General features: G+C 38.7%; 1 protein-coding gene across 1 annotated transcript in view; it reads right to left on the bottom strand.

Annotated features, from left to right (window-relative positions):
* nphp4 (nephronophthisis 4) overlaps positions 1-16,550 on the bottom strand; it is a 312,689-nt gene that overhangs the window by 236,397 nt on the left and 59,742 nt on the right. The window contains exon 5 of the mRNA XM_041799567.1: positions 9,686-9,832. Coding sequence (XP_041655501.1) covers positions 9,686-9,832 — 147 coding nt within the window. The remainder of the gene's footprint in view (positions 1-9,685; positions 9,833-16,550) is intronic.

Genomic DNA, 16,550 nt, shown 5'->3' with positions numbered 1-16,550 from the left:
CAGCAGAATTTTTATGTAGCCTCCCTCTGCGCCTTGCAACAATCCTACCTCTGAGTTCTACAGCCAGCTTCTTTGACCTCAGTTTTGCTCTGGTATGCATCATCAGCTGCAAAATCTTCTATATAGAGGTGTGTGCCTTTCCAAATCATGTCCAATCACAGGTGGAATTTAATCAGGGTGTGGAAACATCTCATCAAAGATCCAGAGAAATGGGAGGAACCTGAGCTAAATTTCACAAGTTTTTCTTTTATGTCAATGTGATATTTCATTTCTTGTTTTAAAAATTTTTTTAAAAAAAATCTTAAATTCTGTTTTCCCTCTGCCATTACAGGGTTCTGACTGTGGATTAATAGGAATAAAAATCAATTTAAACAATTGTAGCATCAGGCTACAACATAATGAAGTTGAAAAAATGCAAAGAGGGTCTGAATACTTTCTGAATGCACTGTATATTCTAAGTTGGTATTTACTAGAATCAGGTCTTCTGGTACATCAAGTCTACACTGTTTGTAAAGAAATGTTTGCTTATGAAAGCAGGAGTCCCTTTATACCCTAAAGGCATCTAAAATCAGAGCCTTAAATCATGACTTCTTAGCTGCTTGAGTTTTAAGTAGAGAACTTAAAAGAAAAACTGAAGACCAGAGAAAAACTTCAAATTGCAAGGAAAGTTTAACCTTGTATCAAATAACTTTAACACAGTGCAAGGGTGGCTAAGTTCCTTTGCTGATAACTCTGCCAAGCCCATATGTTTGACACTGCATTGGATGTGAAGCAGCAGCTGTTGGGCATTATACGTTAGAGTCTCTTATTCTCCATTCAATTTGACAAGTCCATCAATGTGGCCAACTGCTCAAAGCTAATTATTTATGTGCACTACATCAAAGAGCTAAATGTCCAGGTGGAGTTTCTGTTTTGTCATTTTGTGCCAGCTCACACCTCAGCCTGGAATGACTTCATTAAAAGATAACCACATTGACTAGAAGCAAGGACAATGAAGGGTTGCCATCATCTGTTTTCCCTCCTCAGTGATTAGATTGGTGCTCTCTTTTTCTGCTCGTCCCCTAAAAAGGTTTTTACCGCCTGTGTGTACGGGCATGGGGAGGTCACGCATTTCTCGCCCAAATAAACTCTCCTTTGATCAAACACACAGAGGAGAGGTTGAAGGGCAGGGTTAGGCTGATTGATGTGTTCAAAAGGATTATTCCTGAACTACAATCCAATCAGGGAAAAGTTGGATTTGTGGTGTGGAACAAGGCCCAGTAAAAAAGTCAAAAAGTTGCAATCTAGTAGGACATTTTTGAGAATGTGTTGTAGCCATCCTTTGCCCATGCACATCAGGTGGCCTCTGCAAAATTCAAGTAGCTGCGGGTGCACTTTGACAATTATTTTGGAGAGAAAATTGTAAGGCTTCAGTGAGCTGGAAATCCACTCAACTTACTGGTGGAGCCATGTGATGAAATGATCACCCAAGAGGAGGAGGGCCTACTCGACCTGAGCTCCAACATGCCTAAAGGACTGCTTGCACACTTGTGGCTGTTGTTGGAGATTGCATTCCCATCCAATTTAGTCAAGGCCTTTAGAGTAGTCTTATTTATGTTATTCTTGTTTTCTATGGTTGTGTATTGGGCAATGTTATTATGTTGCATCTGAGCACACAGAAAGGTTGTATATACTTACCTCTGCCAAGGAGGTTATGTGATCGGCAGGGTTAGTTAGTTTGTAAGTTAGTTTGTTAGCAATGTAAATCAAAAAGTTATGGACGGATTTTGATGAAATTTTCAGGAAATGTCAAAAATGGCATAAGGAAGAACCAATTAGATTTTGGGAGTGATCCAGATCACCATCTGGATCCAGGAATTTTTTAAAAGAATTCTTTACTACTGGGAGATAGGGCTAATGGTGGAGGTCTGCACTCTCCGAGTGCTTTTCTAGTTTTGATAATTCTATTTTGTATGAAAGGCCTGTTTTTAATCTTTCTTTGCACCCCAGGGACAAAAATCAGTTGAATGTTGATTATTGGCTGCCTTATAGACTTGATTTCATTATTAGAGACTGTATTCACTGTGGGTGAGAGGAAACATCTGTTCAAGTCAGAACAACTATCACTGACTCTTAAGACTTTTAATCAATTCAAAACATGAAAATCTTCATAGCATACTTTCCTTCATTCTGAGTAACATAGCAAGTTTGAGCTCAGCAAGCCGAGTTGCTTATCAATCAATAAATCAATTGATCAATCAATAGGACTCCATTTGTGTGATACCAATTTATAATCAAAGTTATCCAAAAACATTTTACAAAGAGAGCAGATGTAGACCTAACTATTGGATATATCATAATAAAAACACAGTTTCTCCTGTGCATCCTCTCCACCCGCTCCGTTACTGTTAATCCAGCAGTGGATGTGTAGGTCATAGCTCATCAGTCACACTGCTGACATTAACTAGCTCTCAGCATTGGTAACATGCAGCTGAGTCCTCCATACTACATAAATACCAGCAGGTAATACCAGGTAATGCCAGCAACAACCCTCTTCCTATATTTAGTAGGGCTGTCAAAGTTAACGTGTTAATGTTGCATTAACTCAAATTTCTTTTAACGCCGCTATTTTTTTGTTGCACGATTAACGCATGCGTGTCCTGTGTGACCCTCAACCCACCCCGTAGTTTGCCATATCGGGAAGTGGCACTGTCATGATGCAGTGCAAGCGGGCAGAAATGGATACAAGACAGACACTTTTGAATGGCAGGTTCAGCTTTCAGATCATGCCAGATAAGACTGAAGTTAATTTCTCCTACTGTCGACATGAAGTGAGTTACCAGGAGTTCGTAGGGTCTTAAATAGCCCGTACCACTCACTGGCCGAACACACCGCCAAAGCAGAGAACCGCCCCCCTAGCCATGTTGGATTGTTTACAACGGAGATGCTCAGAAAACTCTGCAAGCAGGAATGGACTCGCTATCTGGCATACCAGGCATTTCTTGGTGGGTCGACGCACTTTTGGGCCAGTATGATTTATTCCTTTTTTTAATTTCCATTATGTACCGGCTCCAAAGTGGTGCTGCCCCTTTATATTGAGTTTTGACTGGTCTGATCACGTCTCCTAAATGTCTGTTTACCCCCTCTCCCATCCCCACTCTGCTTCTGATTAAAAGTGAAAGTATTCAGAAGATACAAATCTTATGTGCTAAAAAGATCGACTGGAATTATACATAAATGCCAAATTAAACAAATAGTCAATCAAGATGCTGCAAAACTGTCAAAGACTCTGCAGTCCCTATAGGAGACGGTCTGACACTGGTGAATATACAGCTATCATGGGAAGGAGGAGGGGACAGAGCAGCAGAGGCTGGTGTGTGACAGGGGAGCAGAAGTGTTACAGGTGAGCCTGAGAGTAAAGCAGTGAATGAGCTCTGTAGAGTATCATAATATAAGCTAAAAAGCATTACTAGACTGGTCCCCCTTGTTAATGAAGAAAAAAAAATGAGATTAAATCTGTAGCTCTTCTATTTTCTGAAGAATGAAAACATGGTTAAGTCCTCTTACTACACCTTAAAAGTTCTCCACTGAGACTTCTTTTACTTTGTGTGTTCATGTGTTTTGAAAAGCAGCTTCACATGTGTGTTTATTGACATCATTCCAGTAAATCTGCTGGACTGATGACAGTAATTTCTTACTGTCAGCATTTATTTTACATTTGAGCATTTTTAATTTGAAAATAAAAAGATGATTAATAATAGCAGACATTTTTAAAGTAATTACTTGCTTTTTCTCTTGAGTAGGGCAGATGTGTCCACCTTACTCACCTCTGACCACATCAGAACAGTGAAACACCATTAGATGTGTCTGTGCCTTACTGCTGAGCTCTCAGCAGACACTTGACTTCTCCCAGTAATGATCTTTAAGTCATTTAAACTTCACTGACCATGTTCTTTATGTATTTGTGTGATGATGAGATCTGTTGTTCTGTGTTAAGCTGCTGAGAGCATAGGAGTAACTTCTAGAAGTCTGAAGTTAAACTACATTGTGGTATTATTCAGTAATGTTACATTAAGGTCAGTATCTCCATCTGTTGTCCTTGTTGGGCTTGAATTTACCATGTTATGCTCTCAGCATATTTTTGGAGCATTCAGTGTCTTTGAGCTGAGTCTAGAGAATGTTTTGAACATTATCTGCATTTGTTTTGGGTTGTTAATATGAACAAACATTTGCATAAAGAAAGCATTTTTGTCCACTTGTGTTGATAAGGTTTTTAAATGTTCAGAAAAAGTCCTTTATGGTACATTAAGAACAGATTAAAAAAAAAAAGTGTGGTTAATTTGCGATTAATCTCGAATTTGTGAGATTAATCGTGATTAAAAATTTTAATCTGTTGACGGCCCCAATATTTAGGGATGAGTATCAAAATCTGATACCAACTTTGTACCCTTAGCCATTACCTACGGGACTGAAATTACAACACAGATATTGATACTTCTTTCTTATCCCATATTTGACTGATATTTCTAACTCATTTAATATAACCAGACAGCTTTAAGTCTCCCACTGACTGTCAACACACTTTTTTCCTCTCAAAAATATTGAGAGGAAAAAAGGCGCCGTTTCGGCACTGGCACCCCATAAAAAGTATCGACTTAGCACCCATATCAGAAAAAAATAATAATAAACCCATCTCTACTTATTTCCACATCTTCTGTGCAGCTGCACTGATACAACTGTTTTTAAAGAGACAAATGTTTAGAATCGCCTTTACAACTCTATCTGTACCACCTATTAATTGTGTTAACACTGATCAAATGAACCTGACTTTGGGGTCAAGTGTACTCTGATCCGGGCCTGGGTCCCTAATTTAAAACCACCCAAAGGCTTTGGTTTGATGTTCTCTGAAGGAAGAGTCACTGTTCTACACTTTGAAGACTTCTGCTGCAGAGAATAAAAAAATGAGACCACTGTCAACTAAAAAAATTGTGAAAAAGTGTTGAGACACTTTCAAAGTTTATCTTAGTGACCCATTTTTAAAGTTCCCCTAACATTTCTTGTCATCCCCAGAAAATTTATCATGACATCCCAGATGTACTAGAAATGAAGAAGAGAGAGGTCAAGTGGAAAATGCAGTTTGATACAGTGTTTTTATGCCATTAGCCATGCTGATACTACTCATGTGTGTCTTATCTGAAAAAGTGAGCTGAGCTTCTTCATGTTACTTTATTGGTAGTGTCAACTCTGTGCCAAAGGGTTGTATCCACACACACTTGCTGTTTCATGGCAGCTTATTAATAGTCTGCCTCACTCTGGACTTGAGAAATGTTCAACTTCAAAAATGTTACATACACCCAGAATGTCTGTGCATACTTTACCAAGGTGAACAGCCGCCTCGATAAATGGCAGTGTTTATCTGTCGGTCAGTCAGTCTATCTCTTTGAGAATCTGGGACATTTCCTTTAGTGCCACTAGCTGATTAAAGTTAGGGTTAGACCAATCAATCAAAACTGGTTTTGATACCTTGGTGATCCTAGACTTTTTATGTAGCACCACCATCAGACCAAAATGTATTTCCCCCTATATATTTATCTAGTGCAGTTTAGATTTCTCCATGGTAAACATTTCATATTCACAAAAAGGTCGGGGCTCAAATTTTGCGACCCTGCACTTTCATTCCAATTAAGCAGGGTAATTACTAAGACTACAGATATGAATGAGCCCAGCTGCAGTGCTCTAATTTTCATGAAGATACCAAATAGGATCTGATGCTGCAGGATTTAAGTAACTGGGCAGAAAGAAAAATATGACGTTTTTGCAGAACTTAATACTCTGCAATGAGGATTCATCCTGAAGAAGGACCACCAGTGACAAAATATTGAATAACCACACTTTTCAGTCCAACCAAAAGATCAGTGGTAGAATGAATGACAGCTTAAATGGTTTCAATCGTTTTTCTCAGCCTAACACTTATGTGAGGAAACTCTTTAATGAATCCTTTAATTAGCATTTCTCTCTTTGTTTCTCTCAAGCTCATAGACACTGTTTCAACCTGGCTGGTCACACAACTCAGTTCACATCCAATAAAGCACACAAACTGAGCACCACATAGTAGATATTGCACCTATACTTACAGTGAAAAAAAGGGGGTCAATGCTACACCCATTGTTGGATTTCATGAGACCTATACCCAGCCAAGTTTTATTTCAATACAGGTCAAGTCGGGTATGGTAGGATATGCCGGATTTTGGAAAACTTTATTGTCCCCGAGGGGCAATTTGGTTTGCAGCAGAAGTCAAACATACATTCCACTCATACAGCACAGTAAATAAAATCTCCTGCACAATAATAAAATCTGCACAGTTCAGCACTTATCCGTGTCAACCTTGGTCCTGTAGTGCTCTGGCCTCCTAATGGCCATTTTCCAGGCCTTACGCTCTGCATGCCCAGATATTGGGAACGCCACACTTTGCTGCTCAGCAAAGCCATCACCCCATGCGTGAGTCCAAGTCTGCAGTTGAGCTCAGCGCCGCAGCCACGGGATTGATGGATTACGCTGCCAAGGTAGATGAACTGCTCTACAACTTCCACGCTTTTTTCAATGCACTGAATGTCTTATTTTCAATTTGTAATACAGATAAACTTGTAGTGAGCAACAACATGTTTGGTGCACTTTAGCACCCACTGAAGGTCTCTGCATGCAACTGCACTGTTGCAAAACACAGTGCTGTATGCCTCCCCATCATAAAAAAGTTGGGTCTGTTGACAAAAAGAGGCTGGCAGAGCCAGTAAAGACACTGAGGCGCCAAGATACAGTAATAGTACCATCCATCCATCCATCCATCCATCCATCTTCCACTTATCTAGGGGCCAGGTTGCAGTGGCAGCAGGCTAAGGCCGGCCACACACTACAGGATTTTAAGCCCGATTTGCCTCCACCAACGATCATGGGGGCGTATCCTGAGAGGAGCCTTGTTGCAAACAACTGTTTGTCTGAGTAGTCTGCATGTGTGTGGTGTCAACACGATCGTTTTACTGCTCCAAATTGCATCATAGCCCTAAAATCCTAAATCGTAAATATCAAACATGTTTGATATCGTTTGAGGTCGTAGTGCTGCTGACAAAGTACCCACAAGAACCAATGAGAGCAAGCAGACCGGATAGCGTCACAGCCAGATCATACGTACCATCACCGCTCACAACCATGAACACAACTTTAATTTAATTTGAGCCATGATTTCATCCCGAGTCTTTCCCTTGTATATGATTTTTGCTTCACCTGTAACACATGCCAGGACAGCCTGTTGTGGAGAGACAGCAAGATGGTATCAACAGACATCAGTGTTTTGTTTTTTTTTCTTAAGTCATATGATCACACGAGGTCATAGGCAGGTCGGCAGGTGTGTGGTCTCCAGTGATCTGACAGTCTGGCTGAGTTGTCTAGTGTGTGTGTTCAGAGGATTAAAGATGAAAAATCTTTGGAAATTGTCCTGAAGTCTGTGGTCTCTCACGGTTTTGAAATCGTTTCAGATGAAAAAATTGTCCCGTGTGTGGCCGGCCTAAGCAAGTCAACCATCCATCTCGATGTTCCAACTTCACCAGGGGGATCCTGAGGTGTTCCCAGACCAGGCGGGAGATATGCAATCCCTCCACTGCATTCTGGGTATACCCCAAGGTCCCCTCCCAGTTGGACGTGCCCAGGACCTCCAAAAGGAGGTGCCCCGATGGTATCCTGATAAGATGCCCAAACCATCTCGACTGGAACAAATGGAGTAGTGACTTTTTTACCAGTTCCCCCTAGATGTCCAAGCTCCTCACCTTAGCCCAGCCTTTCCTTTTCAAACTAATTTCAGCCACTTGTATCAAGGATCTCATTTTTTGTTGCCCATTGCCCAAAGCTCATGACCATAGGTGACGGTTGGGATGTTTGATTTTGCATTGATATCACTATGCTTCCAACAAGCTGCAGTGGATACTGAACTGGCATGTGCATTGCTAACATGTTAAGTAGTAACATGGCAAGTCTGAAATTAGACTTGGAATCTATTGCTCTAGTCTGGCTTCTTTCTAGGTCATTCTTTCTTGTCATCTGTTACTGCCCTCGTTCATACCTTAGCCTCAGCCGTTGTATGAAATTGTACCAAAATGGGTAAGCTGGCTACATTTTGCCAAAAATCTGGGTAAACATGTGCCAGAAATATGTACACACTTCTCACAAAAAGACCACAGCCTTGTGCCAAAGTCAGATGGTGCAGTAAAAAAGTAAGCAGCAGGGTTGTTTGGTGGGAATGAGATGGACAACATTCTTCCTGTTGAATGTTATTGTACAATGTATTTTATTCCTTCGTGGATAAATACATTAGACGGGTGAGTAAATGCTCCTCTGTTTGATTAATGTTAACAAGGTCAATTTTCAGTCTTTGGTTATGAACATATTTGATTAGATATTTCCTGGGAGACAGCAGTCTCATTTAAATTTCTGCTTCAGTGATCAATGGTAAGCTGCCTACTGCCAATCACTGGAATTTTAACTCCAGAGAGGGGTACAAGTGCATGTGTCAATCTAGCAAAACTGTTTCTATTTGGATACTTGGCGTAAACTGAATCAGGATGGATGGAAGAGTGCATTAGAGTCAATGGATGATGCAGGATAGGCTGTGAAGTCCACAATCACCCCTTTCACACACAACAAAGGGAAAATAGCCTTTGTGATTGTAATCTCTTCAAGAGTAATGCAGCCATCAAGCGTTTCATTGCTTTCCTTGTCTCTGGAGCGCAGAGTTGGACTGTTCTGAATGTGGCGTGAATATCAAACTGGTGGCTGTGGTCTTAAAAGGCAGCTTAGGTCTCTGCTGCTCACAGCCCCAGAACATGAAGAGGATTAGCTGGCTACCATACCTCCCACTGCCTCCCAATGATTATAGCTCTGCTCTGTCAGACTTCATTACATTCCCCCTTAGAAACTGACTTTCTAAGTACTGCAGACATTTTAACTTCTGATGGAACTTAGTTTCCAGAAAATGCTACTATCAGCTACCATGATGACTGTCGTATATTTTATTTTGACAGCTGGAAAAAGAAAGGCAAGTTTTTGTTGAGGTATGTTATGTAATCTGATGTGTTGATGGTGTCTGGCTGAGCCATGTAATATTTTGGTTCATCTTGTTTGAGTTTAGTTGAGCTCTCCGCCATCTTCACTCTTAGCTAAACTCTTTATAATGGCTGAATATGAACTTATTGTGCACCATGACAGGAGCTGTGGTGGTCACATTTAGGCACTGTTACAGTATTTTTCTGAATCTTTACAATTGTTTGAAAGGCGAAGAAAACAGTAGCTGTGCAAGACAAACATGCCTGAAAATTCCTGGTCATTTCTGAACCAGTGATGAACAGATGATGAATCAAACTGTAATATAAAAAAAAACACAATAAACAACAGGTAGATATGGCTGAGTCAATAATAAAGAATAAAAAAAATGAAAACTGAGTGACCACCTCAAACAAAAAAAGGCACAGATATAAAAAAAAAAAACAAATTGCAATGCAAATTTGTCCTGAAGACCAAGAATTGTAAAACTTCTAATACTTTTCTCCATAAAAGTCTTGTTTCAATCTTTTGTCAGCTTTGCCAGTCAAAGACCATTTTTGACCATTTTTGTTAATTTTACTGGAATACTAATGAAACAAATCAATCTCAGATGTTTACCTGTTGCAGAGGCTGCAAGTCCGGGAATGTTCTCATCTCCAGATACCAGGACATTCTCTGGGAGGAGGTGCATAACGGAAACCAGGGCAGGGTGGTTTTTTATCACACAGTCCAAGCGTGCTCCTTCAATAGTCTTCAATAGACTATCTGCAGAAATAGACACACAAAGACCTTTGATCAGTTAACTGATTTCTTACAAAAGACAATTACTATTCAAGCATTATATGACAGCATATGCTAGCACTATATGCTACAGTATTAGGGCTGAATGATTTGCAAAAATAATGTAATTGCGATTTTTTTCCCCAATATTGCAATTGTGACTTAATATGCAATTATTAATAGGTTCCTCATCTTATGTATTTTTCAGCAAATTTAAACAACAATTCATTCTATATCATACCCGTCAATCAGTCAAGAACACTCATCATACATTTAACCATTTGATCACAAAGCGGATATGCAGTTTTACTTGGCCGAGAAGGCTCTGCTCATAAGATGCTCCCTGTGTTAGTCAAGCAGTAGCTTTGACTTTCTAGGGAATGCATAGCTAGAAACCTTCACATGGACAGATACATTCATGACAATATATTGAAAACAATGAAATTATTTCAGAGGTTATTAATCCATAGTAGCATGAATCTCAATATAAGGGTGCAACAAGCTTTATGCAATAAAGGAGGTGGCTGGGGTGGAGGAGGTTAAGCTTTGCCAGCAGCATCAGCATTACTGCAAGCAGGAATTAGTGAGAAGTTAGTCATAATTAAATGGACCACTGTGTTGAGAGAAAGAGGTGTAATTGGCTGTGGGAGCTGGGAGGTGATCATGAGTATCAGCTAGTGAACTAATGCTAAGCTTCATCAATGTTAGTGAAATAAACGAGGGCAGAACAATGAGAACAATATATACAATTGCAATTTTTTTTACTCATATTGCAAATCTGTTATCAAATGCTTTATTGTAGGGGAATTATCATTTAATGTCACTTGATGTGACTAAGAAAAACATACATAAAACAAGAAAATGAGGATTTTTGTAAATCATCTTAAAAAAATGACACTTGAATGTTTTTATAATGTGCATAAAATCTCTAGTGCAGCAAAAATAATTGTATTAAACTGATGTTTTGACACATTTTAAGTTAAAGAAATAATGCAGCTTCTGCGGTTTGTAAATTGTGGCAGGTCATATTGCGATTTAATCTAATTTGCGATTAATTGCCCAGCCCTATATAGTATTGATAGCATTTTTAAGGAACAGCGTGGCTCAATGCTATTTTGTTCTAGAAAATGGGGATAAAGTTGCCCAGAGGCTGTGTCAGGTTATACTTTTATAACTTGAAGCACTGAGGGACAATGTCCAGCTCAGGAATGTGGACATCAACCTGCAAAAGAGATTGAAAGCCTGCTCTGCTAGCGCTGCTAACATTAGCGCCATTCTGCAAAACAACTTTCGTTGTTATGGTGTATCAATCTTTTACCGTTGCAGTGTGAGGTTGGTTTACAGAACATATTAACTTGACTTTAGACTACTTGGCTAAAGTAGTGGATGGACTCGGAAACAGGGAAGACAGTGGGGAGAGACATGCGGTAAAGGGACACAGGCCGGATTCGAACCTGTGCCACCCATGTACATGGGTAGCGCCTTAAACCACTCAACCACCTGCGCTCCCTGCTTCTGATGCTGTTGTCTTGCTGGTTGCTGCTAATATCAAGATGGCCTGCTATGCAGACAACATTTTGATCTATTTAAGGCAACAAAGACATTCCTTATAGGGATATCATCAGTTTGATATTGGTTATTGCACATATTAGCTTTTGAATTATTGGTATTGGCAGACTGGTGTTAGATTTCTGCTGGTATTTAGGCAAAAAAATCTGCCTGTATCAGCTGTAAGTATTGTTTTGTTTGGGGTTTTTTATGTAAGCTTTTTCTCTTTTTATTAACAACTCTGATGGGTACTTTTTGGGACATGTAGCAGGTGTATGTGTCTGAGTAAGTGGACAAGATACAGTTTGTTAGGATGTTTGCCAAATGTCAATAAAAAGAAAAAAGAGATTTTGACAGTAATGTTTAACCACTTTAGATGCAAACTGCTATTCTGTATAGAAATTAGTTACAACTGTTATTCCAACCCACCATCATTCAGAAAGAAATCTCATCTATCTCCTAGGGGCATCAGAGTCAAATATTTCCCCAGAAGCAATAAGTCAGCTGAGAACCTGACACCCACTACTTAGACACTTCCATTTTTCAATATTCCATTTGGGTGTTTGTGACCTAGGAGCAATGTTCCATTACACTGCGTGAATCGTTTTCAAGGGCTGAACTGAAATGACAACCATTCAGGTTGGAAAACATGCTCTTCCAGAAGAGCACTGCCGTGAAGACGAGGCACATGGTATGAGCAATGGGGTAGATATTGTCATCTTTCAAGTGGGTCATCCAATGACAAGTGATGACTCACAATTCACGCCATCAACACAAAGCACAGAGCATGTGAAAGGTGAGCAAAGCGGAGTTTGATGTGCTGTGAATGTTGGCTTCCTTCAAGCCTGAAAAACATCCCAATCCTTCACAATGACAGGGTTAATGATTGCACCTTCAACATCATCAGAGGCAATCAATACAGGGAGCTCCATTCAATCCCATAGCTAATGTCAACAAGTTGACAGTGAGCAATCTGAAGCGAGTCGTTATGCAATGAAAATGGAAGTGATGCTGAAGCACACTTGGGTGCTGGAATGTGTTTTGGTCCATATCTATCATGAGAACCATTTAAAGGATGAAATAGAGAGCAGTTTGTTTTAGTTTGCATCCTCTACAGAATGTATTTTCTTGTAGAATAGTGGTAGAGATGCTCTGAAGAAAAGAAAAGCAAAAATTATGTCAACCAAAACTACTGTTGGGTTTATTATCACTTCTTCAGTAAACATTTGCACTTTAAATCAAACTTTTTGCACAAAATTGTCAAAGTCTTGTAATGTTTCAATGCCTTGATGTTAAAAGTTGTCTAACTAAAACTGGTCAATTCTTCTAATGAGAATGCGGTAGGACTGCTACATTTTGTCATTTAGTTATTATGGCTTGATGTGTGTTTAAAGCAATGCAGAAACCTCAAAACAAAAGTCAATTTGGGAGATAATCAAACACAAACACAAATTTAGAGGACAATTATTCATCAAACATGATTTGCAACATGACTTATTTGGTCTCTGTTATGAACAATTCATTATTTTGTAAAAGATGCCATATTAATACTGATATACTGCTATACACTAAGGGTGTCCCAATCCTGATCACATGTATGCAATTATTTTTTTTTTCTTTCTTTTCAAATTAATTGCTAATGAACTGAAGTCTATGATACTGGATAAATAGCATCAGTTGCTTTTTTGTCTACTTGATGAGGCTGTTGTGCCCTTTGTCCAGGGAGGTCGGCAGAGGAGACGGCCACAGAGCAGGAGGAAGTTAGTTCAGATGCACTCTTGCATGGTGCAACACACACAATTAATGACAGTGGCACATAGCACACACTACACCTTATCTGAATGCCCCTTAAGTCATGAACTGTCTCCATAGTTCAAACAAACTATCTTTGTGCTTTCGGAATCATTTCTATACTAAATGACAGATTTCTTTGAGAAGTTAAGGCACAAGTGGGGTCATGTTTTAGAGTAAATAAAGCAATGCTATGATGTATGTAAAAACAGCAACAACTATCTGCCTAGTACTAAACAACTTGGTTGAAATTTTCAAATGTGCAAATCCTGGGGTTGTGGCATCCAGAGGATCACATTAACTAAAGACAGCCGCGACAGAAAGTTGCTTCAAGTTGTGTGGGAAACGATTAATTTCCAGCAGGACAATCACCCTGAGCAACATCAAAGTGGTGTCAGGTCTGTTTGAAGTCCAAGGAAGAGCCAGGAGGGCTGACATGAGAGGCTTGTCCTGCACCGTCACCATACCTAAAGCCTAAAACATTTTGGGGAAAATATGAAATGAGAAATGATGAGACACACTTTAACATCACAAGACTGCTGGATCCTGTGAAAGAGTGCAGGATTAAAGTGAATTTCCAAATTCTGTAAACTCACAGGGAATCGATATCAGGTTTGAAGCTCTGATTGACAAAAAAAGATGGAAGCTTATTTTTAATTGAAGAAACTTTAACTTTGAGTAATGTATACAGGTATCACTTTTTTCCACTGAATATGATGTAAAGGTTGTCTGATAAAATAGCTTAGATTGTCTCAAAATAAAATAAATAAATAAATAAATAAAATAAAGCCCAAATTTCACTCTCTTGGCATTAGAGTATACCAGACAGCAATTATCAAGGCTTGGGCAGACTTGTAAGCTTTTGGATCATTGGGACCTATCTAACTGGAAAAAAGTCGTCTTTAAATAATCAGTTGTGGAGATCACTATATCCTGACACTCTTCTGAGGTATAATCCTGCTTTCAGTAACTTACAAGCTTCAGCAAAGACTAGGGCACATTCTCCATCTGCATGGTTTGACTTCAACAATAAATTTAAACATCACACACCAATATCCCTCTGTAAGACTATCTATTCTTCATTCATAAAGGTCAAAAGTAACATCATTGATCTATTGTAACTACATTTGCCACTGCTACTTTTAATTCTTCCTTAAGAAAAATATAATGTCACTGCCTTATCTGTTTTTTTAAGTACCACAACACAAGCTGAAAATTATAATTCATTCAAAGACGAGACATTCATAGCACGCTTGGACAAAAAACTGTTCAGCATTAAAAAACAACATAAGAACTACTGGATGCCAGAAACTTTCCTTAAAAAGAAATAAACTGATAGCATGCTTAGTGCAACCAAATGTGGTGTAAAAGGGATAAGACATTTAAATACACCTTGGTGTTTCTCTGCCTTCTTTTCTGCTGCAGTTGTTCTCGGTGAAGAAAAAAACAGGAACAAAAGTTCAAGGGACAACCCAAAAGCAATTTTGGAGTCCATATGACCTTAAACAGCACTTGAAAAAAAATCCCATGGATGATAGTGTTGGCAAGGTTTGTGACACTGTTGGCAGGTGGAATACAGCCATCTGTGGATTTTAACTCTGGACTTTAGTATACCCTCTGAGAAGGTGTCTTTGTATCTGCCCTGCTGGAGGGACATGGCTTTGTACACAGGTTCTTACTATATGGGATATTATATGGGCCAAATACTAGTATGTATTTTTCCTGTAGTTGTTGCTTGTTTCTTTCAGTTAGTTTAAACTTAAAACAGATTTAAAAGTTGGATGGATTTGGCTATTTGTTCCTCTTTTTTAGATCAGCACCACACTTATTGTCAGAACCAATCAGCAACCATAAGAGCTGCTCAGATATGACAAACAATAATAATCACCATTATTCTCACTAATATTGAGATCATAGTTATTAACCTTCAATACTGTGCATGATCTTTAGATGGTGAAATGAATTGTTGTATTGTCTTTATAGCTGTGTAGCAAGATATGCTTGTTCTTTTGCTTTTTCAGGTCTTATCACATAGCGTAAAATTCTAAATTCTGAACTTTTGTTGTTTTTTAAATTTTCATTAATCTTCTCTTATTCAAATAAAAAAGTCATTTCCATTATCATTCACTCACAAGCACTGACTCTATCTTCTAAGTGTTGTTTGCTCAACTAAGTAATAATTAGTAACTGTCAGTAAAACAGGCATAGTAATCACTGGAGCGGGGCAATTAATCGCAAATAATATTAAATCACTATAAAGCCTGCTGCAATTTTCAAACTACAGAAGGTGTGATATCTCGTTAAATTGAAATTTGTGTGAAAATACCAGTTTAAAGACTTTTTTGCAGCAGAGACATTATGCATTACATATGCAATCAACCTTGTGGCATATTTTTAAAAAAGTGTACAAAAAATCTTTCTTTATTTTTGTGTGTTTTTCTTGTTAAATATGAGAATTATACATAAAATTACCATTCCCTTTATACAACAGTTCATATCCAGTTAGCAAAATGAGTCAAAATCATCACAAGATATGTTTCCAAAATTGTTCAGCTCTAGTTTGATCTAATATTGTGTTGGTTATAGTTTAGAATGAATTATTGCTTGTATTTGTTGGAAAATACATGAGATGAGGAACGTAAAAAATAATCACATATTAAATCACAATTACAATATATACATATAGAAGTTTTAGAGTGGTGCTTCTTTGCAAGATGGAGTTGCCCTTATGATGAACATGGAATCTGGCCAGTCCATCTGCTTTGCAAGGTTAATGCACACCAGATCCTACTGACATGTTATGAGCAGTACAGTTCAGACTACAAGAGTTCTCTGAAACCAGAACACCGTCCATGCTGAAAATCTAGATGTCGGTGTGCAGATGCTATGTCTGTGTAGAATTTGTACAGATGCCTACTAAACTGTTATCAGCCTACATGAGCCCCATGTAGAGTCTCACACTGAGTCACTGATCCCTATTCTTCAGTGTTGCAGGCTGTGTTTTGTATCTACAGTCTGCCATGCTATTGGCCCTTTAATGCTCTCTGTACAATCATGAAGAGGCGATAATACAAAAAGTTTCAGACCTTTAGTATACAAAAGTATTTAAATGATTTCCTTCAACGCTTACAATGTCATTTTTTGTCATATTCGACCAGAGCTACACTGAAGTAATGATCTTGACAGAAAGGAACTACATGGTTAAGTGATTAAAAAATAATAATTTAAAGTCCCTTTAGGCGCATGGCACCCCGGGTGGTGCAAAGAGACAGGATGTGCGGGATTTTTTTTGTTTTATCATTGTCGTCATCATCATAATTATCAATAGCATGCTAATCATCATAATACTGTATTCTCATCACCA

The sequence above is a fragment of the Cheilinus undulatus genome, linkage group 11, assembly GCF_018320785.1.
Source record: "Cheilinus undulatus linkage group 11, ASM1832078v1, whole genome shotgun sequence".
NCBI classification, from domain to species: Eukaryota; Metazoa; Chordata; class Actinopteri; order Labriformes; family Labridae; genus Cheilinus; species Cheilinus undulatus.
The sequence above is the reverse complement of the archived record's forward strand: the minus strand, read 5'-3'. Positions and strand labels throughout refer to the sequence as shown.